Genomic DNA, 26,142 nt, shown 5'->3' on the forward strand with positions numbered 1-26,142 from the left:
GTTGGACATATTTGCTGGTGATTATGTTATTGCGTTGATATAGGTAAAGCAAATAAAAGTATACGCCTTAATTGGATGGTTATCGTACGAACCCCGGCTTACGATGTGAAGTAATCTGATTGATCTTGATTTTTGCTCCGATAACTGCAGTGTAAATCCTCACTTGCAACAAGATTCACGTACACCGAATATACGTCACATAAGTCACTCGCGAGGTCACTTTCGAAGGACCAAAAAGATGTATGAGATACACCTTTAATGATAAGTCCGAGAGAAGTAAAAGTCTTTGATAGTTGATATATTGATTGTTGATAAGTGATAAGTGATATATTGATAGTTGATAAATGATATGTTTATGAGATACGCGCGGCGTGATTGAGTACCGATAACGAACTGATTGTCCAAATGACCTAAGTTAATGCATGTGGCGTAAAAGTGCGTTGGCCTCTGTCTGTATGTAAAATGTCTGCATATCAGTAACATAACAATAAAATAATAACAGACTAACATAATTATAAAATAATTTATAAATATTGTTTAATTAATTATTAATAAAAAGTTTAACGTTTCATTTCATCACATTACCATCAGAACGTCCTGCTCATCTTGTCCCTTATTGTCATAAAAAAAATTAGAAATTTATTAGTCGAATAAAATAATCACTCACTTAACCACGGTTAAGTTTTTTCTTAAAAAGTTTTTTATTTAATAATTATAAATGAAGTGGCAGTATATTCTGATACTCATAGCATGGCAGCTTTTATCATACTGCAAGGTCAGTGGGATTTCATCGAATAAAAATCTATTTGGATCCCTGTGGGTTCTTTGAGGGTTGGTGTCACAAACATTCTCGAATAAATTACTATTGAATTTCACAAAAACACACATGACCTTTTATAAAGAGTTCGCCTATTAAACTAAATAAATATCTGTTACATTGTTATAATGAATGTGCGATCCGTTTTCAATAGCTAGTTATAGTTATATGCAAGCGTTGTAACTTGTAATACTTTGTTTTTACATTTGTGTCCAATACAGCATTGAATCAACTGCACGTGTTTTCTTTAAAATCAATCACCTCAAACAAATCTCGACCTTAACTCCGTAACAATGAACTTCACATTTAAACCATGACATATTACAGCATGTACTTAGTAGTAAGATAGAATACTGGCAAATGTGTAATATATTTTTTGCTTTATTTAGTAGATTACACAATTCCTTTTTTGAATAGGTTAGTGCATAAATATGTAATGTAATAAAGAGGATTTTCCATATCTGGGTTGACCTCTTCCAAAAAAATCACAACATTCACAGTTGAATTTAGTAAAGACTCTTGCAGCTAAGTACCCACTAACATAATATACAACTGGTTGCTGTTCAAAGCTGCAGAGTGAACTTTCAAAATATTCCATTTCTGAATCTTCAGGCAAATACAGCACAGGGTAACAAATGTAAGTATCACTCCCTGAATCTACATTTGGTACAGAATTTGGCTCTAAGGTAGACTCTGATTTCTGTGTTAATAATTAATTAAAAGATATAAAAAAGTTGATATAATCAACTTCACAATTTGAATCATGGGTCTGCCGACCTGACAAACGTGAGATTACACAGGATTTTAAAGCAGCCTTACACATGGTATTTCTGTTTGTTGCCCTGTACTGTCTTATGTTAACAAACCAATTATTCAAGGAATCTTGGTTTAAGTTGCGTAAATACAAATATTTTAAATTAGCCTTTATTAAGAAAATGCCAAATACCTTTCAATGATTTTAAAGATGTTTAAAAAAACCTTTAATGCAACACACATTTCGAGATTGAATTTGCAAGTAAGATTTTTAAACATTTTACTTTGTCAATCTTAATATATATAAATCTCGTGTCACAATGTTTGTCCTCAATGGACTCCTAAACTAATGAACGGATTTTAATGGTGATTACTTCATGGAGTGCAGTTTGGTCCAACTTGAGAGATAGGGTAGTTATTATTTCGATTTGGGACCCATAAATATTTTTATTTTCAATATTTGTTTTGTATGGACATATTTTCTATGAGAGAATTTAGTGACGCACGGTTTGACAGTTCCGCTGTGAAACAATTTCATTCTAACAACAGGGAGCATATTTACGAAATAATTTTTGATGTTTTGAAATATAAAACAGTTGTTTTTTTTTACTATTTACAGAACAACGTCTGTCGGGGCAGCTAGTATATTTTAAATAATAATTCCAAGGTTCGTCATTTTCTGATTATTTTGATACATTTAGCCAAATGCCTTTTTTGACGTCCTTTGGTGACGCTCGTCCATTAGTGCAGTCGAAAAGTTTGTCCATTTCTTCAATAGCACATGCAGTGTTGTAAATATATTCTAAATTTGAACTGCTCCCCACCATCATCTTCAAAACTGCAGCCATCCTATTGCTTAGTGCTTGAGCTGCAAAATAAACACACATTTAAATTTTGTATGTCAGATTCACAACTGAATTGAAGCTGTTGAAGTATGGGTTGTGAAATGAAATGTAAAAAATTTATATTTCTTTTTTCTGCTTCTTTCAAATGACACCATTTAGCAATTTTTCTTTCGAATTTCACTATGCCATCATGGAAAAATTTGTTTCAAATTGATTTAAAAAGATGTGGAATGTCAAACACAATGAACGCATTTTTTTCAATCAAAATGAGTTATAAAAGCAGCCATGCTAATTTAGATATAGCGAGTTTTTTACAAAAACACCCATGTCGATATCTTTATTAATCTCGCAGATAATAAGCTGTCAAATCCAGCCACTTCAACAAATGAGTTTTGTAAAAAACAGTCAGCTTGGTGTAAGATGCAGCCAATTTTGACCTACCAAATTTGAACCTAGCTAAAAAAATACATATATATATATATATATAAATACAATATATTGCATATTTTGATCTGCAAAGCCATTGCCGCGGATTCAAACAAATGTGATATTTTACAAAAGAAAAGGCTTTATAATTAAAGTGTGCTATTGTAACCAAAGCTACTCTTATACATGAGTAAACGGTCTGACTGGACGTGGTTCACAAGAGGTGGTTACGGTGGTCAGTACGGCTTACGCTGGCCGCTCTCCGGGTGACCTTCTGGTATCCTAACATAAAGACGGACGCGTCCATCGAAAGCAAGGGAGAAGGCCTGGCAGTTAGTCTGGATATAGCGAAGGCCTTTGATCGTGTATGGCACAAGGCGGTTCGCTCAAAACTTCCATTCAACCAACAACCACCTCACTGAGTGCAGCATACAAGTCGTCAACGGTTATTGCTCGGATTCAAAGCCCGTGCACACTGGTGTTCACAAAGGCTGTATGCTATCTCCTACACTGTTTCTTCTGCATATCAATGATACATGATGATGCACGCCTCCAACATGCATTGCTATGTAGACGACAGTAGTGATGCCGTATACACGGGCCATGCGGGGCTCTCTCGAGACTTGTGTCTTCTATCGAGTCCTCTGTTGAGAAGGTTGCGGAATGGGGTAAAATGAACCTTTTCCAATTTAAACCCCAGAAGACTCAAGTTTTCGTTGACCCATTGCACATGTATGAAATCTGATTTCAGATCAAGATGATTTTATAACTGTTTGGACATATGTCGTGGTTTTGACAATCTAGAAGGAGAATATGTCGTTATGAGTCAGTTAAGTAAATTATGGCCGAATGGCATGTATGCTTTTTTATTTATTTTGTTGTTCAAAAATAACTCAAAACACAGTGAACTAATGTGGGTGGATTAAGCTTTATTGTGATAAGTGTAAAATATGCTTTTTTGTATGAAACAGCCACGTCTAAAACGTAATTATTTGCTTTAATAGCAACAGTTCATAATACTGGATAGGTTAAACAAATAAACAATAATTAAATAAATATTGTTCACCTTTAAAATTACCAGAAAATCAAAACATAACCCAAGTGCAACTATCGACAGAAAAATGCTTATAACTCTATTCGTACATTTACCCACATGGCTGTTTTTTGCATAACTAGATCAATTTGAAATATTGAGAATCTAAATACTATAAATAAATAAGGTATAAGCTACCTAAAGCTATCTATACAAAATACCACCATGTATCACAAAGATAAGTTTATTTGGCAGTAATTTCATTATATTACATCTGTACAATATTATTTGAAAAATATTTAATTTCGCGAAGTGTACAAGTGAGATCAAGTCATTACTTTTCTTCAATAAACAATACCTACATGTATCTACAAATTTTGGTTGGAATGAGATATTATACAAACATAATGAAAACACATGTTTTCATAGATTTTTAGAGACTGAGCGTTTGGCGATTAAATAAAACAACTGCTTGACTGTGAGGAATATGTGGAAGATATATGGAAGATATAATTTATTAAAAGGTTACACGATATATATACAAAATCCTTAAAACTAGTTAACCAATTACAATCGTTACTTAAAAAATATTTACAAGTTCAGAAAATACACACCAATACTAAAGCTTACATTTTAACCAATAGTAAAACGTTTCATTCAATAAGAATTGAGAATAATATTATGTGTTCTATCTCGCTCTAAAACTAATGCTATCGCAGTTTGTGTAAACTTGCGTCGAACCTCGATCATACGATGTCAATGAGCATTCCGCACCTACGGTATTGCTCATTGATTAAAATTGCATGAATAGCGATCGACGCCCGAGTCCCGACGCGTCATTCGAGGACGCTCGGCCTTGCTGTGCGGTTGTGTAACGCGGAGCATATGACTGATCACGTGAGTATGTCTGCGATCGTCGAGAGAAAATACGATGCTTGAAACTTCACTGAGGTGAGGTGATCTGTATGATTCTCTGAGTTGTTGTACAGCATTATGAAATGGTTCTTATCAGAGCTAATATTACGTTATATAAAATAAAATGTTCTTGTCAGAACGAATCTTTCGGCATACGCTTATTACAGTTATTATGTATACATATATTATGCACGATTACTATTTCTACGATCTATAATGCTACGTTACAATTTAGGTATTAGACATTTGTATTAATTGATATTATTGGTTGTAAGTACAGCTACAGATTCTACTATACAATTATTAGACGAAAATTACTGTATAACCAATGATATTATAGTATTAAAAGAGGTAGATATGTCACTAGCGCGCCGAAAATCAATCCCCTAAATTGAGTCAATTGGTTCCTTTGGTCGTACTCACTCTCTCGATACGAAAACGGTACACACGCGTTTGTTGTTGACGGAAATGCTTACAATTTGATATAGGTACAACATTAAAATGCCGTCATATGTTATGGAAAGATGCACTAATTACGAAAGTAAAAAAAAACATAGAATTAAGTATATACCACAGTTGATAAATCATGAATTATAACATTTTATTTCATTTCATTATTTATCAAACAAAATAAATATGTTGCCATGACAAGGCCGATCGCAGCCAAGCCGATCATAGATTAACGTACAGAAATGACAAAATATTGATGCTGTCTGTTGTGGGATGATCGCGGTAGAATATTTTAGGAAATTATGTAAAAAAGTCATTGTTGCAGTGAATGTAATAATTTTTAATAAACAAGTGCGTAGGTAGCTGAACTATCAAACTACTAAAACAAGTTTTAGGGTAGGTAGCGGATGTAGACAGTGAGTGCTATTTGTTTACGTAGGAGTTTTTTCAGTATATCCCTTGCTAACTGCAGAAGAATCAATGGATCATTTTCTTCTTCTCCCATTACCTTATTGTAATAAACCCTCAACAAAAAGACATTAATAAATAATATAAGATACAGAAAATAATAACTGTTGTTGGTAGTCAAATTGTAAAAGTGGGACTGTACAAATCCCAAGAATATCCCACTAACTAAGGTATTAAAACACTTAATAGGGGCGTACCAATCGTATATTCACCAGTTACATAATAAGTAAGGTCACAGTTCTATAATAAACTTAGATAATGCGTCCTTGATGGCTTAGGGCGACATCTATGAACAATATCAAACTGTAATCGATTACAAACCTTAACATACCGGCCGCCATGGACGTAGTCCAGCCAAAACAACAATACTTACATATTATATGCAACTTATCAATACTATGAATCTTAATCTAAATCATAAATTTAACAGCAAACATCAGTGACAAGTAATACAAATGAAGAAAAATATTCGCAGTGTAAAATTAAATTCTTATATATATAAAATATACATATCTACTACAAAATAAAAATTTAATCCTAAACAGGCAGTATAATCAATTTAGATACGGGCCGTTTAATAAGATTTCCCTTGTATTTGAGGGTGCCTACGCGAGTAAGATTGTCCAAACCTGGATGTTTATCTACAATTAGACCAAAAAGCCACTTAGTTGGAGGTAAATCATCTTCCTTTACTAAAACCACACTTCCAATATTTGGTTCTGGAATGGTAGCGTTCCATTTATATCTATGATGCAATTGCGTCAAGTACTCCTGAGACCATCTACGCCAGAAATCTTGAACCATTCTCTAAGCTAACTGCCACCTTTTTAGGCTACTTATAGTTGACATTTCACAGTTAGCATCAGGTACAGACACTAATGGTTCTCCCACCAGAAAATGCGCTGGTGTTAGAGGCTGAGGATCCTCCGGATTGTTGGACAACTGAGTCAAAGGTCGAGAATTAAGACAAGCCTCAATCTGGGACAATACGGTAGATAACTCCTCATATGTGAGTGTCTTGTCACCTACAATACGCTTAAGGTGATACTTAGTAGACTTTACGCCAGCTTCCCACAATCCTCCAAAATTTGGAGCACGAGGAGGGATAAAGTGCCAAGCAGTACCATTAGAGGATAAAAAATCGAGAATATCTTCAGCAACAGTAGACCTTTCCAAATTGAATAAATTCTTTAGCTCTCGTGCACTGCCAACAAAGGTAGTACCATTATCACTCCAAAGTTCAGTGACGTGACCTCTTCGAGCAACAAAGCGCTTAAAGGCTGCCAAAAAGGTTTCAGAAGTCATGTCACTGACTACTTCCAAGTGAATGGCACGTGTAGCCATACAAAAAAATAAAAAGGCAAATGTACCCCTTCATTGAGCGATGTCCACGGCCTTTGGTGGTACGAATACTGATTGGACCGGCATAGTCCACTCCACTTCTAAGAAAAGGTCGATGTGTTGTTACTCTGGATATGGGTAGCTCTCCCATCATCTGTTGGTTAACCTGGGCTGAATGGCGAATACAGATCACACATTTTTTAACAAATTGTCTTACAACACTTTTAGCTCCAATAACCCAGTACTTGCTTCTCAAATAGTTAAGGACAAGTTGTGGACCACCATGAAGAGTCCTTTCGTGATCATCGTGTATAAGAAGGTAAGTAAAATGTGATTTGTGTGGAATGATTATAGGGTGCTTCATATCATCGGACAAAGAAGCATTATGCAACCGTACCCCTATTCTAAGAATACCATCCCGTCCCAGAAATGGATTCAACGTGGTAAGTTTACTTGTTTTATTTAATTTTTCATTATTCTTTATATTTCCCATATCTTCTTCAAAATTTTCTTTTTGACAAATCTTAATACAAATCATAAGTGTTTCTTGTAATTCTTTAGCAGTTAAAATGTTACTAATGTAGTAGGTTTGTTCCAGTACAACACTCGACGGCAGAAGGACAACACTCTGGTAAGTTTTCTTAGAGATGAAAATCTCGAAAATATATTTTCGTCTTTATCACTAGTTACAGTGTGACTACTAATCTTATGTTTGCGTTCTTCCAAAGATGTGTCTCTCTCTTCTCCCTTGCTACAATCTATGTACCTACTGTACAACCACTCAGGGCCCAGTTTCCAGAGGTCATTGCGTACAAACTCTGTTGCAGATAATCCCCTGGAAGCGCAATCAGCGGGATTTTCTTTTGGATATAACATGGGACCACTGATTTCCATCCAACAAGGTATGTATTTCGGAAACTCTATTGGCAATGAAGGTCTTCCATCGACTTGGATGGCTTCTGAGCCAAGCCAAGACGATAGAAGAATCCGTCCAAGCGTGAGTTTGATGTTTAGGAGCATCAAGAATGAGACCAACTTCATCTAAAAGTCTTGCTAGCAAAACAGCTCCACACAGCTCAAGACGTGGAATTGAGACCTGCTTTATGGGTGCTACCCGAGTTTTTGAAGTTATCAAACTCACATGCACGTTGCCACTATTATCAATTATGCGAGCATAAACAACAGCTGCATAGGCTGCGTTTGATGCATCACAGAACCCATGTAGTTCTTGACATTGATCAGTTAAATTCGATCGTATCCATCGAGAAATGCGAACGGTTGTAAGAGATTTCAAATCATTCGTGAACTCCAACCAGCTTTTAAGCAATGACTTAGGAAACTCGCTATCCCAATCAACGCCAGATAACCATAGCTGTTGGATAAATATTTTAGCCTTGTTCACAACTGGTGCTATCCAACCCAATGGATCGAATAGACAAGCAATGTCGGAAATAATCTTTCGTTTGGTTATTGGTGATTCCACCGAAGAAAGCTTGACAGTGAACTGAAACTTGTCCTCTTCTCTATTCCAGGTGAGTCCTAGTATTTTCATTACTTCATCAATTTTAATTTCCATGGCTTGATTAGACTCGCTGTTTTCCACCTTAATCTCTTTAAGCAACTCCTGACTATTGCTAGAAAACTTTTGTAATGGAAATCCACCACGATTCAGTAATTCCGTCATCTCTTCATATATTTGCATGTCTTCGGCTACCGGACATTAAATCATCGATATAGAACTCCTTTAGTATTATATTTGAAGCCAACGGAAACTCTTTACCATAATTACGGACTAGTTCTTGAAGAGTTCGCACAGCCAAATATGGTGCTGATGATGTACCAAAAGTGACTATTAATAAACGAAAATGTCTTATTACATCGTTTGGGTCATCACGCCATAATATACGTTGATAATCTGCGTCGCTCTCCGCCACCTTCACTTGTCGATACATTTTGACAATATCTGCGACGAGTAAATCGGGTAACAACGCCATCGCATGAGTAAATGTCGTAACCCAGGCTGAAGTGTGGGACCAACCATTAAGTCATCATTTAATGATACCCCGTTGAATCTAATAATAATAATAATAATCTAATCAAACTGTAATCGATTACACTCTCTGTTTCCTCCCAGGACCCAATACTTGTGACGCATAAATGCTGATGTTAGGCGGGTTCCGCCATGTAAGGTAAGTTTATGAGTCTGATAAATTAAGAGCTCTGATAAACGACAGTTGGTTGGTATGATTATAGGGTGTTTTCTTTCTCAACTGATAGGAGCATTCCTGAGACGACCACCAACTCGAAGTAAGCCTTCCTTATCTAAGAAAGGATTTAATTCGGTTAATTTACTTTTGTTTGGCAACTTATTACCTTCCTTAATACAATTTATTTCCTTCGAAAATTCGATCTGCTGCACTTGTTTAATAATAGAAGAATGATAGTTTTAGCTCGTGTTAATTCTGACAGTGTCAAATAACGTTGTTTATATTGTTGTCTAGACGCAAACCTTAATAGCCAGGCGGTTATTCTGACGACCATGATAATTGAACTATATTTTGATAGAAGATCTGGAATGATACTGTTTTCTGATTGTTTTTCTGTTATGGTATTAACTTTTTTCGAAATTTTCTTCTCGACATCCGTAGAATAAGACTGTTTTTTGTCTTGTAATAATCTGCCAGCTGAGAGACAGTTAATCCACGACTTGCACAGCCAGCAGGGTTTTCCTCGGACTTTACATAGCGCCAAGATGTTGGTGGTATAACGATACATATTTCTTTCACTCTATTTGATACAAAGGCTTTCCATCTGTCGGGATCACCGTTCAGCCAACCCAATACAATCATGGAATCGGACCAGCCGTAGATTTTCACATCATAATAGCTCATACATTCCTTAACTTTTAACATTAATTTGGAAAGCAACAGAGCACCGCTTAATTCCAGCTTCGGTAGCGATGTATTTGATTTAGTTGGTACTAACCTAGCTTTCCCAACAAAGTTGTATCATTGTACAAGTGTGTCGTCACTCCTTTTAATTCTGCAATATATGACGCACGCGCATTGCCTTAAGCGATGCGTCACAGAAGCCGTGTAATTCAATACGATCACTTTGTTTTGTCCCTATCCAACGATTTATTTTCAAGTTATTAATCTTGATTATGATATCTTGCTTTATCTGTGACCATTCTGATTGAATTTCTTCCGGCAAAGTATCGTCCCATTTGATATCTGCTGTCCACACACGTTGAAATATGATTTTTAGCTTAGTTGATAGTGGTGCTAACCAGCCCAAAGGGTCAAATAGTTTTGATATATCGGATAGTAAGGAGCGTTTAGTATCGGGCTTAGTTGTTTGTTCTATTTTAGTGTCAAAAGAAAATGTATCTTGTTGGGGATTCCAGCTGAGTCCAAGGATTTTGTTATATTCGAGCTGTTTAAAGTTAAATTGCATCATGCATTGCTCATGTCTGAGTCATTGTTTAATTGAATTATTTCAGGGACATTTGAGTGCCATTTTCTAAGATTAAATTCACCTGATTTTAATAAATTTGATGCAACGGAGTGACCCCCATGGACCAGGTCATCCATATAACATGATTTCTCAAGGACATCCGGAGCTTGATCTTGATATTTCTCATTGTTATTGCTGAAGCTTGATCGTTCGTTTGATGCTAGGAACTAGCAACTAGGAACGTCATCATGGCTAGGAACGGGGCGGCTTTTGTTCCGTATGTTACCGTAGCCAATTGATACTCCTTTAAGGATTGGCTTGTGTTGTCACGCCATATGATTTTTTGATATTTTTGATCTATAGGATTGACCCAAATCTGTCGGAACATATTTTCACAGTCGGTAGTAAATGCAAATTGATATTGTCTCCATTTGATTATTAGAGCTTGCAAGTCCTGCTGTAGATTTGGACCACTGGCCATGACGTCATTCAAACTGTTACCTGACGAGGTCTTTGACGCATTAAACACAACTCTAAACTTAGTAGTTGCGGCTTCGCTCCGTTCAACACTATGATGTGTCAAATAACAATCTGGAGTATAATTATCTGTAACCGGTATCATATGACCTAATGATATATATTCTTGCATGAATGATTTATAATGATTTTCCATGTTTTCATTCTTACAGAACTTTCTTTCCAAAGATCTAAACTGAGCGATCACCTTGGACTTGGAGTCACCTAAACTTCAAAATTTAATTTAAATGGTAATCTAACCTCATATCTACCGTCTTCTCGTCTAGTAGTTGTTCTTTTAAAAAGGTCAATACAATGTTGATCTTCTACTGATATCTCATTTTGCTGTGTGATATCCTCTATTTGCCAGAACTTTTGTATGTCAATTAAGTCGTTTAGTATTACATTACACTGCAGGGGTCTCACATTGCCACTTAAGATCCAACCCAAACGAGTGTTTTGAGCAATAGCAAGTAGTAACTCTTGATAAAATTAAGGAATAAATAGCAACCCCAAGTAACATGTCTATTGGACGACTGGTATTAAAATCGGGATCTGCTAATGTTATGTTATGTAAATAAGGCCATGCTGGTTTGCTGAATGAATGACTGGGTAGATTTTTCACAAGATTTTTTATGATAAGACCTTTGGTTTCAAATTCAAAATCGCTGTTTACAGATAGCATTTGATGTGCAAAATTCCCATACAATTGTTTTCATTTGAACCAATTCCAGAGATCACACCTTGGCATTTGAAACGAGGCAACCCTAGGCGCTGCGCCGCGTTTTCAGTGATAAGCGACGCCTGCGATCCCTGGTCTAGTAAAACGCGTAAATAGATGTATGATCCTTTTGATGTTTGAACTTTTATAACAGCTGTTGCTAATAGGACATCTGGAATTTCATTTTGTAGTGACACGTGAGAATTGCTACGAATAGCGTTCGTTGACTCCGGCGCCGACGGTGCTGCGTTTGCGAATTTCCTTGAGGTCGTTGCACTATGCATGTGTGCACCGTCCGATTGTGTAAACGCCTCATGCAGTAAAGTATTATGTGCCTGATTGCACTCACGACACTTTTTATCGGAGATACAAGCCGTTATGGCAATGAAGGCAATTTTGACAAATATTAAACTTTGTGATTGTTTTTCGTTTTGATATTGGAGGCATTTCTAGAAATTGTCGGCAGTAGAATATTCCGTGGTCATCGTTTCTGAATATGGGACATTTATAATATTTACTCGTATAAACATTTTAATTGTTGTAAATTGATTGCGACATATTCCGTGAAATTGATTGCTTGACATTTGAATTATTTTGATACTTTGAACTCGAAGTCATTGAACCAGTGGCGGATTTACCAGCAGGCTGAGTAGGCTGGAGCCTAGGGCGGCAAATTTACTTCATATTTTTTAAACGACTTCAAAAAAGGAGGAGGTTCTCAATTCATCTGTGTTTTTTTATGTTTGTTACCTCAATCTTTTCCACTGGGCGAACCGATATTGACGATTCTTTTTTATTGGAAAGCATATACTTCAAGGGCAGTATAGTGAGTTTGGTTAAGTTCTGATTACGTCCATTAGAATCCATTACAAAGTATCGGAACTCTTCAATTCTTATGAGCAAATTAACGATACTCGGCCGAATCTTTTTTATGCTATTTGGATATTTATCTCATCTATTATAACAAAGTTATGGTCAAGTAATTAGTAGTCGTAGTCGAATATGATGGTCAATAGGACTCCTTAACGACTTACAGTGAGGGTGCGATCTGTGCAGAATTTCTAACTGTCTGTAATCAAACAAGGCGCTTATGTTCATTGCTACATTGAAAAATTTAGTATATCCACACATGTTTAGACAAATTGTAAGTAAGTGTACTTCAAATTCACTATTCCAAAACAATAGATATAATATGCACTAAGTACAGATAGAGATAAATTACTACCTTCTACTGTCTTGAAATTAATGAATTTGATGAATGAATTTTTAGAATAACGCCATAGCGATTCGATATTATGGTCGAAATTTAGTATTTTTTATATATTTTCTTTACTGATAACTGCTATAATTTTTTCTCCGTGTACCCAATAATTATGAGATGACAAGTTTGCTAATTGTCAAATTCAATTTCAAAAAGTTATTTCTTAAAGCGTAAAAATACTGACTAAAATTGACTAATTACTATTAAATAAAAAACTAATTCCTTATCTTATAGATATATAGTCTTTTGGTTTAAATTAATCGATTAACTGGTATTTGAACGACTGCGACTTGACGGTAAAAAAATGCCTTTCACAAAATATGAAGTTAGTCAATTTGCTGATTAGAAAATTGAAAAAGTGGAAACGGCGGTAATGGTTGTATGTTGTATGAGTGAGTTGTTACCATCAGTTCTGATGGTAACGATGATGTATCTTAGATTTAGAAATAGACTTAGTTCACGAGTGCGTACCGTTTCAAAGCTACCTTTCGTCTGAAAGAATTTCAATAAAACCAATTTCTGGTTCATTAAAAAGTGCCTTCATTCTTGCGAGAACAAAATCTAGGAAACATTTATCCAAACTTGGATATAGTACTTCGTATGGTTCTTTCTTCGTATTTTCTTTACACCAGCGATAAATTGTTCAGATGAAAGAAGCTTCTCTTGCTTGAAGAGAGTAAAGAACTACCTACGATCGACTTTAAGTCGAGAAAAGCTAAACGGTTTAGCTCCCTTACAGCTTACCTTACTTTAAAAGTGGTACATGATTGAGATATTTTTTGCATAAAATAATATTTTTTGATAATTCTTTGGTGAAAAATAATCAAGGATCTAACACGGTACCATAGTTCTCAATGATACTAAACAAACGGTTTCCCGTTTGTTTAGTATCATAGTTTATGTAACGAGGATGATGGAGCACAAATCATAAGGTTGGAATTTTATTGATAGAAAATTGATATCAAAATTTAAAGGCGGCATAAATTTAATAGCCTACAGACGGCAAATACTACAAACTACAGGCTGTAAATCCCCCACTGCATTGAACTGTTGTAATTAGGGTTTCATATAATAGATTTACCCTGCGCCTCTTGCTTGCGTTTAGAACTTTCCATTGTTGTAAACTTATTTTCTATAAATGATAAAAATTCTGATATAATGGGTACTTCTCTCGGCTGCTTTACTGATGCTACGTTTCACTATGGGTCTCGGAATCTAATTTTTGACATAAAATATAGACCAATAGTGGGTCCCACGTGTCGATATTAACATCAAGATTTTTAGTGGCATTTAAGGTCTCACGTGTAGTATCATGGATTCTTTTCAGATGGTTTACTGATACCTGCTGCATAATAGGAATTCCAAATAATATGTCTAAGTGAGAATTGAGAATTAATTTCTTATGATCGTATGTATGGGTTAATATATCCCAGCAAGTGGCGTAGTTGCCTGATGATATTGTTAAATGTTGTATGAGTCGCTCAGCCTCACCTTTAAGTTTAGATTTCAAAAACTGCATCCGCTGAGCGCTCGATAGTGTAGGGTTGTTGCTCTATAAATAGATCCTTAAATGAGGTCCATTGATGATAGTTACCGTTGAAGCTGGGTAGTTCTAATTGGGGTGTAGCATGTTCTCGGTGGGATGACGACCACATTTTCCTATTGATTTCGTTAATAATTTCGGTACACTTTCATTCAAATCTGAAGTATTTAGCTTCATATTCTGATTCGCGGCCACACAACTCGCTGTCCAGCTCCCAATGCAACGAGTCGATCGCTGACCAACGAGCTTGGATGATACGCAGCAGATGATCGAACTCCCACTATTCCCTTATATTATCAAGCTTGATATTAGAGATGCTATGTTCGAAGGCTTTGAAATGACTACTTTGCTTCCTTAACATTTCATCAGTTTTGCTAGTTACGCTTTGAGAACGAGATGATGAGCCTGGTTCTGTGATTTGAATAGAACTCGGCATGCCGATAGGTGTAGCCGGCTTAATAAGCGGAGTCGAAGGTCTGCTAGTATCGGCCCTTGGCTGGTAATTTTGTATAGTAGCCCTTATATTCGATAACCTATCCCTTGTTACGTCAAACTTATTTGATAAGAAATAGAGGTGAGACTTATCCTCAAACCCACATAATTTTATATGATTCGATTGATACTCATGCCAATAATTATGTAACGTTTCTAATCGCTGCTTCATATAGGTTGACGTTTTACGATCAGATCCGTCTTTTTTGAAGTTGGTAAATACCTGCTGAATTGCAGCGGTGATCTGCTCCTGAGTTTGTAGGAAGTCTTCGATGTTGGACATATTTGCTGGTGATTATGTTATTGCGTTGATATAGGTAAAGCAAATAAAAGTATACGCCTTAATTGGATGGTTATCGTACGAACCCCGGCTTACGATGTGAAGTAATCTGATTGATCTTGATTTTTGCTCCGATAACTGCAGTGTAAATCCTCACTTGCAACAAGATTCACGTACACCGAATATACGTCACATAAGTCACTCGCGAGGTCACTTTCGAAGGACCAAAAAGATGTATGAGATACACCTTTAATGATAAGTCCGAGAGAAGTAAAAGTCTTTGATAGTTGATATATTGATTGTTGATAAGTGATAAGTGATATATTGATAGTTGATAAATGATATGTTTATGAGATACGCGCGGCGTGATTGAGTACCGATAACGAACTGATTGTCCAAATGACCTAAGTTAATGCATGTGGCGTAAAAGTGCGTTGGCCTCTGTCTGTATGTAAAATGTCTGCATATCAGTAACATAACAATAAAATAATGACAGACTAACATAATTATAAAATAATTTATAAATATTGTTTAATTAATTATTAATAAAAAGTTTAACGTTTCATTTCATCACATTACCATCAGAACGTCCTGCTCATCTTGTCCCTTATTGTCATAAAAAAAATTAGAAATTTATTAGTCGAATAAAATAATCACTCACTTAACCACGGTTAAGTTTTTTCTTAAAAAGTTTTTTATTTAATAATTATAAATGAAGTGGCAGTATATTCTGATACTCATAGCATGGCAGCTTTTATCATACTGCAAGGTCAGTGGGATTTCATCGAATAAAAATCTATTTGGATCCCTGTGGGTTCTTTGAGGGTTGGTGTCACAAACATTCTCGAATAAATTACTATTGAATTTCACAAAAACACACATGACCTTTTATAAAGAGTTCGCCTATTAAACTAAATAAATATCTGTTACATTGTTATAATGAATGTGCGATCCGTTTTCAATAGCTAGTTATAGTTATATGCAAGCGTTGTAACTTGTAATACTTTGTTTTTACATTTGTGTCCAATACAGCATTGAATCAACTGCACGTGTTTTCTTTAAAATCAATCACCTCAAACAAATCTCGACCTTAACTCCGTAACAATGAACTTCACATTTAAACCATGACATATTACAGCATGTACTTAGTAGTAAGATAGAATACTGGCAAATGTGTAATATATTTTTTGCTTTATTTAGTAGATTACACAATTCCTTTTTTGAATAGGTTAGTGCATAAATATGTAATGTAATAAAGAGGATTTTCCATATCTGGGTTGACCTCTTCCAAAAAAATCACAACATTCACAGTTGAATTTAGTAAAGACTCTTGCAGCTAAGTACCCACTAACATAATATACAACTGGTTGCTGTTCAAAGCTGCAGAGTGAACTTTCAAAATATTCCATTTCTGAATCTTCAGGCAAATACAGCACAGGGTAACAAATGTAAGTATCACTCCCTGAATCTACATTTGGTACAGAATTTGGCTCTAAGGTAGACTCTGATTTCTGTGTTAATAATTAATTAAAAGATATAAAAAAGTTGATATAATCAACTTCACAATTTGAATCATGGGTCTGCCGACCTGACAAACGTGAGATTACACAGGATTTTAAAGCAGCCTTACACATGGTATTTCTGTTTGTTGCCCTGTACTGTCTTATGTTAACAAACCAATTATTCAAGGAATCTTGGTTTAAGTTGCGTAAATACAAATATTTTAAATTAGCCTTTATTAAGAAAATGCCAAATACCTTTCAATGATTTTAAAGATGTTTAAAAAAACCTTTAATGCAACACACATTTCGAGATTGAATTTGCAAGTAAGATTTTTAAACATTTTACTTTGTCAATCTTAATATATATAAATCTCGTGTCACAATGTTTGTCCTCAATGGACTCCTAAACTAATGAACGGATTTTAATGGTGATTACTTCATGGAGTGCAGTTTGGTCCAACTTGAGAGATAGGGTAGTTATTATTTCGATTTGGGACCCATAAATATTTTTATTTTCAATATTTGTTTTGTATGGACATATTTTCTATGAGAGAATTTAGTGACGCACGGTTTGACAGTTCCGCTGTGAAACAATTTCATTCTAACAACAGGGAGCATATTTACGAAATAATTTTTGATGTTTTGAAATATAAAACAGTTGTTTTTTTTTACTATTTACAGAACAACGTCTGTCGGGGCAGCTAGTATATTTTAAATAATAATTCCAAGGTTCGTCATTTTCTGATTATTTTGATACATTTAGCCAAATGCCTTTTTTGACGTCCTTTGGTGACGCTCGTCCATTAGTGCAGTCGAAAAGTTTGTCCATTTCTTCAATAGCACATGCAGTGTTGTAAATATATTCTAAATTTGAACTGCTCCCCACCATCATCTTCAAAACTGCAGCCATCCTATTGCTTAGTGCTTGAGCTGCAAAATAAACACACATTTAAATTTTGTATGTCAGATTCACAACTGAATTGAAGCTGTTGAAGTATGGGTTGTGAAATGAAATGTAAAAAATTTATATTTCTTTTTTCTGCTTCTTTCAAATGACACCATTTAGCAATTTTTCTTTCGAATTTCACTATGCCATCATGGAAAAATTTGTTTCAAATTGATTTAAAAAGATGTGGAATGTCAAACACAATGAACGCATTTTTTTCAATGACAAAAAAATTATTTTAATTGCAAGGGATAGGTAAAGTTATTACAGTTTTATTATACAATAAAGGATTCTGAGCATTTGAATTTGGACAGGCATATCACATTTTTTCAAAAAATGAGTTATAAAAGCAGCCATGCTAATTTAGATATAGCGAGTTTTTTACAAAAACACCCATGTCGATATCTTTATTAATCTCGCAGATAATAAGCTGTCAAATCCAGCCACTTCAACAAATGAGTTTTGTAAAAAACAGTCAGCTTGGTGTAAGATGCAGCCAATTTTGACCTACCAAATTTGAACCTAGCTAAAAAAATACATATATATATATATATATAAATACAATATATTGCATATTTTGATCTGCAAAGCCATTGCCGCGGATTCAAACAAATGTGATATTTTACAAAAGAAAAGGCTTTATAATTAAAGTGTGCTATTGTAACCAAAGCTACTCTTATACATGAGTAAACGGTCTGACTGGACGTGGTTCACAAGAGGTGGTTACGGTGGTCAGTACGGCTTACGCTGGCCGCTCTCCGGGTGACCTTCTGGTATCCTAACATAAAGACGGACGCGTCCATCGAAAGCAAGGGAGAAGGCCTGGCAGTTAGTCTGGATATAGCGAAGGCCTTTGATCGTGTATGGCACAAGGCGGTTCGCTCAAAACTTCCATTCAACCAACAACCACCTCACTGAGTGCAGCATACAAGTCGTCAACGGTTATTGCTCGGATTCAAAGCCCGTGCACACTGGTGTTCACAAAGGCTGTATGCTATCTCCTACACTGTTTCTTCTGCATATCAATGATACATGATGATGCACGCCTCCAACATGCATTGCTATGTAGACGACAGTAGTGATGCCGTATACACGGGCCATGCGGGGCTCTCTCGAGACTTGTGTCTTCTATCGAGTCCTCTGTTGAGAAGGTTGCGGAATGGGGTAAAATGAACCTTTTCCAATTTAAACCCCAGAAGACTCAAGTTTTCGTTGACCCATTGCACATGTATGAAATCTGATTTCAGATCAAGATGATTTTATAACTGTTTGGACATATGTCGTGGTTTTGACAATCTAGAAGGAGAATATGTCGTTATGAGTCAGTTAAGTAAATTATGGCCGAATGGCATGTATGCTTTTTTATTTATTTTGTTGTTCAAAAATAACTCAAAACACAGTGAACTAATGTGGGTGGATTAAGCTTTATTGTGATAAGTGTAAAATATGCTTTTTTGTATGAAACAGCCACGTCTAAAACGTAATTATTTGCTTTAATAGCAACAGTTCATAATACTGGATAGGTTAAACAAATAAACAATAATTAAATAAATATTGTTCACCTTTAAAATTACCAGAAAATCAAAACATAACCCAAGTGCAACTATCGACAGAAAAATGCTTATAACTCTATTCGTACATTTACCCACATGGCTGTTTTTTGCATAACTAGATCAATTTGAAATATTGAGAATCTAAATACTATAAATAAATAAGGTATAAGCTACCTAAAGCTATCTATACAAAATACCACCATGTATCACAAAGATAAGTTTATTTGGCAGTAATTTCATTATATTACATCTGTACAATATTATTTGAAAAATATTTAATTTCGCGAAGTGTACAAGTGAGATCAAGTCATTACTTTTCTTCAATAAACAATACCTACATGTATCTACAAATTTTGGTTGGAATGAGATATTATACAAACATAATGAAAACACATGTTTTCATAGATTTTTAGAGACTGAGCGTTTGGCGATTAAATAAAACAACTGCTTGACTGTGAGGAATATGTGGAAGATATATGGAAGATATAATTTATTAAAAGGTTACACGATATATATACAAAATCCTTAAAACTAGTTAACCAATTACAATCGTTACTTAAAAAATATTTACAAGTTCAGAAAATACACACCAATACTAAAGCTTACATTTTAACCAATAGTAAAACGTTTCATTCAATAAGAATTGAGAATAATATTATGTGTTCTATCTCGCTCTAAAACTAATGCTATCGCAGTTTGTGTAAACTTGCGTCGAACCTCGATCATACGATGTCAATGAGCATTCCGCACCTACGGTATTGCTCATTGATTAAAATTGCATGAATAGCGATCGACGCCCGAGTCCCGACGCGTCATTCGAGGACGCTCGGCCTTGCTGTGCGGTTGTGTAACGCGGAGCATATGACTGATCACGTGAGTATGTCTGCGATCGTCGAGAGAAAATACGATGCTTGAAACTTCACTGAGGTGAGGTGATCTGTATGATTCTCTGAGTTGTTGTACAGCATTATGAAATGGTTCTTATCAGAGCTAATATTACGTTATATAAAATAAAATGTTCTTGTCAGAACGAATCTTTCGGCATACGCTTATTACAGTTATTATGTATACATATATTATGCACGATTACTATTTCTACGATCTATAATGCTACGTTACAATTTAGGTATTAGACATTTGTATTAATTGATATTATTGGTTGTAAGTACAGCTACAGATTCTACTATACAATTATTAGACGAAAATTACTGTATAACCAATGATATTATAGTATTAAAAGAGGTAGATATGTCACTAGCGCGCCGAAAATCAATCCCCTAAATTGAGTCAATTGGTTCCTTTGGTCGTACTCACTCTCTCGATACGAAAACGGTACACACGCGTTTGTTGTTGACGGAAATGCTTACAATTTGATATAGGTACAACATTAAAATGCCGTCATATGTTATGGAAAGATGCACTAATTACGAAAGTAAAAAAAAACATAGAATTAAGTATATACCACAGTTGATAAATCATGAATTATAACATTTTATTTCATTTCATTATTTATCAAACAAAATAAATATGTTGCCATGACAAGGCCGATCGCAGCCAAGCCGATCATAGATTAACGTACAGAAATGACAAAATATTGATGCTGTCTGTTGTGGGATGATCGCGGTAGAATATTTTAGGAAATTATGTAAAAAAGTCATTGTTGCAGTGAATGTAATAATTTTTAATAAACAAGTGCGTAGGTAGCTGAACTATCAAACTACTAAAACAAGTTTTAGGGTAGGTAGCGGATGTAGACAGTGAGTGCTATTTGTTTACGTAGGAGTTTTTTCAGTATATCCCTTGCTAACTGCAGAAGAATCAATGGATCATTTTCTTCTTCTCCCATTACCTTATTGTAATAAACCCTCAACAAAAAGACATTAATAAATAATATAAGATACAGAAAATAATAACTGTTGTTGGTAGTCAAATTGTAAAAGTGGGACTGTACAAATCCCAAGAATATCCCACTAACTAAGGTATTAAAACACTTAATAGGGGCGTACCAATCGTATATTCACCAGTTACATAATAAGTAAGGTCACAGTTCTATAATAAACTTAGATAATGCGTCCTTGATGGCTTAGGGCGACATCTATGAACAATATCAAACTGTAATCGATTACAAACCTTAACATACCGGCCGCCATGGACGTAGTCCAGCCAAAACAACAATACTTACATATTATATGCAACTTATCAATACTATGAATCTTAATCTAAATCATAAATTTAACAGCAAACATCAGTGACAAGTAATACAAATGAAGAAAAATATTCGCAGTGTAAAATTAAATTCTTATATATATAAAATATACATATCTACTACAAAATAAAAATTTAATCCTAAACAGGCAGTATAATCAATTTAGATACGGGCCGTTTAATAAGATTTCCCTTGTATTTGAGGGTGCCTACGCGAGTAAGATTGTCCAAACCTGGATGTTTATCTACAATTAGACCAAAAAGCCACTTAGTTGGAGGTAAATCATCTTCCTTTACTAAAACCACACTTCCAATATTTGGTTCTGGAATGGTAGCGTTCCATTTATATCTATGATGCAATTGCGTCAAGTACTCCTGAGACCATCTACGCCAGAAATCTTGAACCATTCTCTAAGCTAACTGCCACCTTTTTAGGCTACTTATAGTTGACATTTCACAGTTAGCATCAGGTACAGACACTAATGGTTCTCCCACCAGAAAATGCGCTGGTGTTAGAGGCTGAGGATCCTCCGGATTGTTGGACAACTGAGTCAAAGGTCGAGAATTAAGACAAGCCTCAATCTGGGACAATACGGTAGATAACTCCTCATATGTGAGTGTCTTGTCACCTACAATACGCTTAAGGTGATACTTAGTAGACTTTACGCCAGCTTCCCACAATCCTCCAAAATTTGGAGCACGAGGAGGGATAAAGTGCCAAGCAGTACCATTAGAGGATAAAAAATCGAGAATATCTTCAGCAACAGTAGACCTTTCCAAATTGAATAAATTCTTTAGCTCTCGTGCACTGCCAACAAAGGTAGTACCATTATCACTCCAAAGTTCAGTGACGTGACCTCTTCGAGCAACAAAGCGCTTAAAGGCTGCCAAAAAGGTTTCAGAAGTCATGTCACTGACTACTTCCAAGTGAATGGCACGTGTAGCCATACAAAAAAATAAAAAGGCAAATGTACCCCTTCATTGAGCGATGTCCACGGCCTTTGGTGGTACGAATACTGATTGGACCGGCATAGTCCACTCCACTTCTAAGAAAAGGTCGATGTGTTGTTACTCTGGATATGGGTAGCTCTCCCATCATCTGTTGGTTAACCTGGGCTGAATGGCGAATACAGATCACACATTTTTTAACAAATTGTCTTACAACACTTTTAGCTCCAATAACCCAGTACTTGCTTCTCAAATAGTTAAGGACAAGTTGTGGACCACCATGAAGAGTCCTTTCGTGATCATCGTGTATAAGAAGGTAAGTAAAATGTGATTTGTGTGGAATGATTATAGGGTGCTTCATATCATCGGACAAAGAAGCATTATGCAACCGTACCCCTATTCTAAGAATACCATCCCGTCCCAGAAATGGATTCAACGTGGTAAGTTTACTTGTTTTATTTAATTTTTCATTATTCTTTATATTTCCCATATCTTCTTCAAAATTTTCTTTTTGACAAATCTTAATACAAATCATAAGTGTTTCTTGTAATTCTTTAGCAGTTAAAATGTTACTAATGTAGTAGGTTTGTTCCAGTACAACACTCGACGGCAGAAGGACAACACTCTGGTAAGTTTTCTTAGAGATGAAAATCTCGAAAATATATTTTCGTCTTTATCACTAGTTACAGTGTGACTACTAATCTTATGTTTGCGTTCTTCCAAAGATGTGTCTCTCTCTTCTCCCTTGCTACAATCTATGTACCTACTGTACAACCACTCAGGGCCCAGTTTCCAGAGGTCATTGCGTACAAACTCTGTTGCAGATAATCCCCTGGAAGCGCAATCAGCGGGATTTTCTTTTGGATATAACATGGGACCACTGATTTCCATCCAACAAGGTATGTATTTCGGAAACTCTATTGGCAATGAAGGTCTTCCATCGACTTGGATGGCTTCTGAGCCAAGCCAAGACGATAGAAGAATCCGTCCAAGCGTGAGTTTGATGTTTAGGAGCATCAAGAATGAGACCAACTTCATCTAAAAGTCTTGCTAGCAAAACAGCTCCACACAGCTCAAGACGTGGAATTGAGACCTGCTTTATGGGTGCTACCCGAGTTTTTGAAGTTATCAAACTCACATGCACGTTGCCACTATTATCAATTATGCGAGCATAAACAACAGCTGCATAGGCTGCGTTTGATGCATCACAGAACCCATGTAGTTCTTGACATTGATCAGTTAAATTCGATCGTATCCATCGAGAAATGCGAACGGTTGTAAGAGATTTCAAATCATTCGTGAACTCCAACCAGCTTTTAAGCAATGACTTAGGAAACTCGCTATCCCAATCAACGCCAGATAACCATAGCTGTTGGATAAATATTTTAGCCTTGTTCACAACTGGTGCTATCCAACCCAATGGATCGAATAGACAAGCAATGTCGGAAATAATCTTTCGTTTGGTTATTGGTGATTCCACCGAAGAAAGCTTGACAGTGAACTGAAACTTGTCCTCTTCTCTATTCCAGGTGAGTCCTAGTATTTTCATTACTTCATCAATTTTAATTTCCATGGCTTGATTAGACTCGCTGTTTTCCACCTTAATCTCTTTAAGCAACTCCTGACTATTGCTAGAAAACTTTTGTAATGGAAATCCACCACGATTCAGTAATTCCGTCATCTCTTCATATATTTGCATGTCTTCGGCTACCGGACATTAAATCATCGATATAGAACTCCTTTAGTATTATATTTGAAGCCAACGGAAACTCTTTACCATAATTACGGACTAGTTCTTGAAGAGTTCGCACAGCCAAATATGGTGCTGATGATGTACCAAAAGTGACTATTAATAAACGAAAATGTCTTATTACATCGTTTGGGTCATCACGCCATAATATACGTTGATAATCTGCGTCGCTCTCCGCCACCTTCACTTGTCGATACATTTTGACAATATCTGCGACGAGTAAATCGGGTAACAACGCCATCGCATGAGTAAATGTCGTAACCCAGGCTGAAGTGTGGGACCAACCATTAAGTCATCATTTAATGATACCCCGTTGAATCTAATAATAATAATAATAATCTAATCAAACTGTAATCGATTACAAACCTTAACAGGGACCCTTAACAAATTTCCATTCATCGGCATTCAAACATTTGGGTTTTGTTTTGGTGTCTATGTTTTTTTATTATTTTATATATAAATAATTAATCATCAATGTGGCTTTATATTATAATCAATATTAAATTATTTTTTTATAAAATCAATGACACATTTTCTACCTAATTTCAATGCAGTTTTACTACTTTATAGCTTTTACTACATGAACTCATGAATGAATAGGTATCAATCACGGTGTACGGTAAAAAAACACATCTGATGAATTAACTGTATTTTCTCTATACAAATACGAAGTAATTAGCAAATTAGAGTTATCTCTTTTTCGCTTGCGATAATTGCATTTACTATCCTTCTTTGACGTGTAATTGTAATGTAGTGTGCTATGGCAATGTTAAATTATTCCTGTGTGCGTTAGTGTATCATTTCCAAACATCGAATGTTGTCTACGTAACCTATCTATACTTTTAAATATCATTGTGTATAACCTCTTGAACTCAGTTATAAATCATGCACTTAGTTTTTACTGTTGTAAACTTGTGAAATAGTAAAATATAATATCCGTACATAGATATGCAGTGCTAAATATAATAATAATTAAAGTAAATACGGTGTCTTACTTACCCATCAGGATCTAAAGGAAAACTTGGTAAAAAGGTGTTAGACTTTGGTCACTTTCGTACACCACATTTGTGATACGCTACCTGCAATTGTAATTGTCGATTTGTATCCTCTTTTTTCTCCAATTCATTTCAATTTACAACAAAAAATCAGTTGAAAATTTTCAAAAATTTGAATTTTCTAAGCACGCTTGTCAGTTGTCAAATTCGAATCGAAACCAACAAGCCTGGCTGATAACAAAACTGCTTTGCAGGCCAAAAAGTGGGGGAAAAAAAACAAAACTACAACATTGAACATTCAAGAAAATATTTTTTATGAATGTTGGTCATGATTTCCACACATTTCATGATTTACCTCCCCAACAGAATTTGAGTTGCGACATTTCCGAAAATCACCTTAGAAGTGTCGCCCCACTGAACATAACTAAATATAAATGTAAACTCATCTGTGGTACGTAGCTATTAAGGATGATGAAATCATGCTCAATGGTATCGATTGGAAAAAAGCGCGGGAACTCTTGAAAGCTTAGGGCGGTCTTTATAACTATAAAATTCAATATTTCTATTACATTGTATATAATCCTCATATTTTTTAAAAGTATCTAAGTATTTGTATATGGTTATCATTTAATTTGTTTAGTATAAGTAAAAGTCTATATATTTAGTGATTTAGGTTTGTGCTAAGAGATGTCGAAAAGGCGGAAAAAAATCAAGCCGGAACGAGATAAAGGTGAGTCTATTCTAGGTTCCACCTCTGAAAGTAGCGAATACTCAGATTCGCGTACAGTATTGGAAGACCACGAGGACTTTTATTTGCCATATAGGTGGCCGACTATTGTCGCCGATATCCGGAAGACGCAGGTGCCGGTCATGAATTTATAGTCTTCATAGAGAGTGTCACTGAACAGCCACTTGGTAGTCGTGAC

At 35.4% G+C, this 26,142-nt stretch overlaps 1 protein-coding gene across 1 annotated transcript in view; it reads right to left on the reverse strand.

The window, feature by feature from the left end:
* Positions 1 to 735: 735 nt before the first annotated feature.
* Positions 736 to 26,142, reverse strand: part of LOC126964465 (uncharacterized) — a 35,623-nt gene continuing 10,216 nt past the window's right edge. Inside the window, exons 4-7 of the mRNA XM_050807582.1 lie at positions 25,221 to 25,300; positions 17,492 to 17,749; positions 1,557 to 2,179; positions 736 to 1,496 (exon numbers count right to left, since the gene is read on the reverse strand). Coding sequence (XP_050663539.1) covers positions 1,236 to 1,496; positions 1,557 to 1,640 — 345 coding nt within the window. The 5' untranslated portion in view covers positions 1,641 to 2,179; positions 17,492 to 17,749; positions 25,221 to 25,300 and the 3' untranslated portion in view covers positions 736 to 1,235. The remainder of the gene's footprint in view (positions 1,497 to 1,556; positions 2,180 to 17,491; positions 17,750 to 25,220; positions 25,301 to 26,142) is intronic.

Source organism: Leptidea sinapis, chromosome 5 (genome assembly GCF_905404315.1).
Source record: "Leptidea sinapis chromosome 5, ilLepSina1.1, whole genome shotgun sequence".
In the NCBI taxonomy this organism is placed as follows: domain Eukaryota; kingdom Metazoa; phylum Arthropoda; class Insecta; order Lepidoptera; family Pieridae; genus Leptidea; species Leptidea sinapis.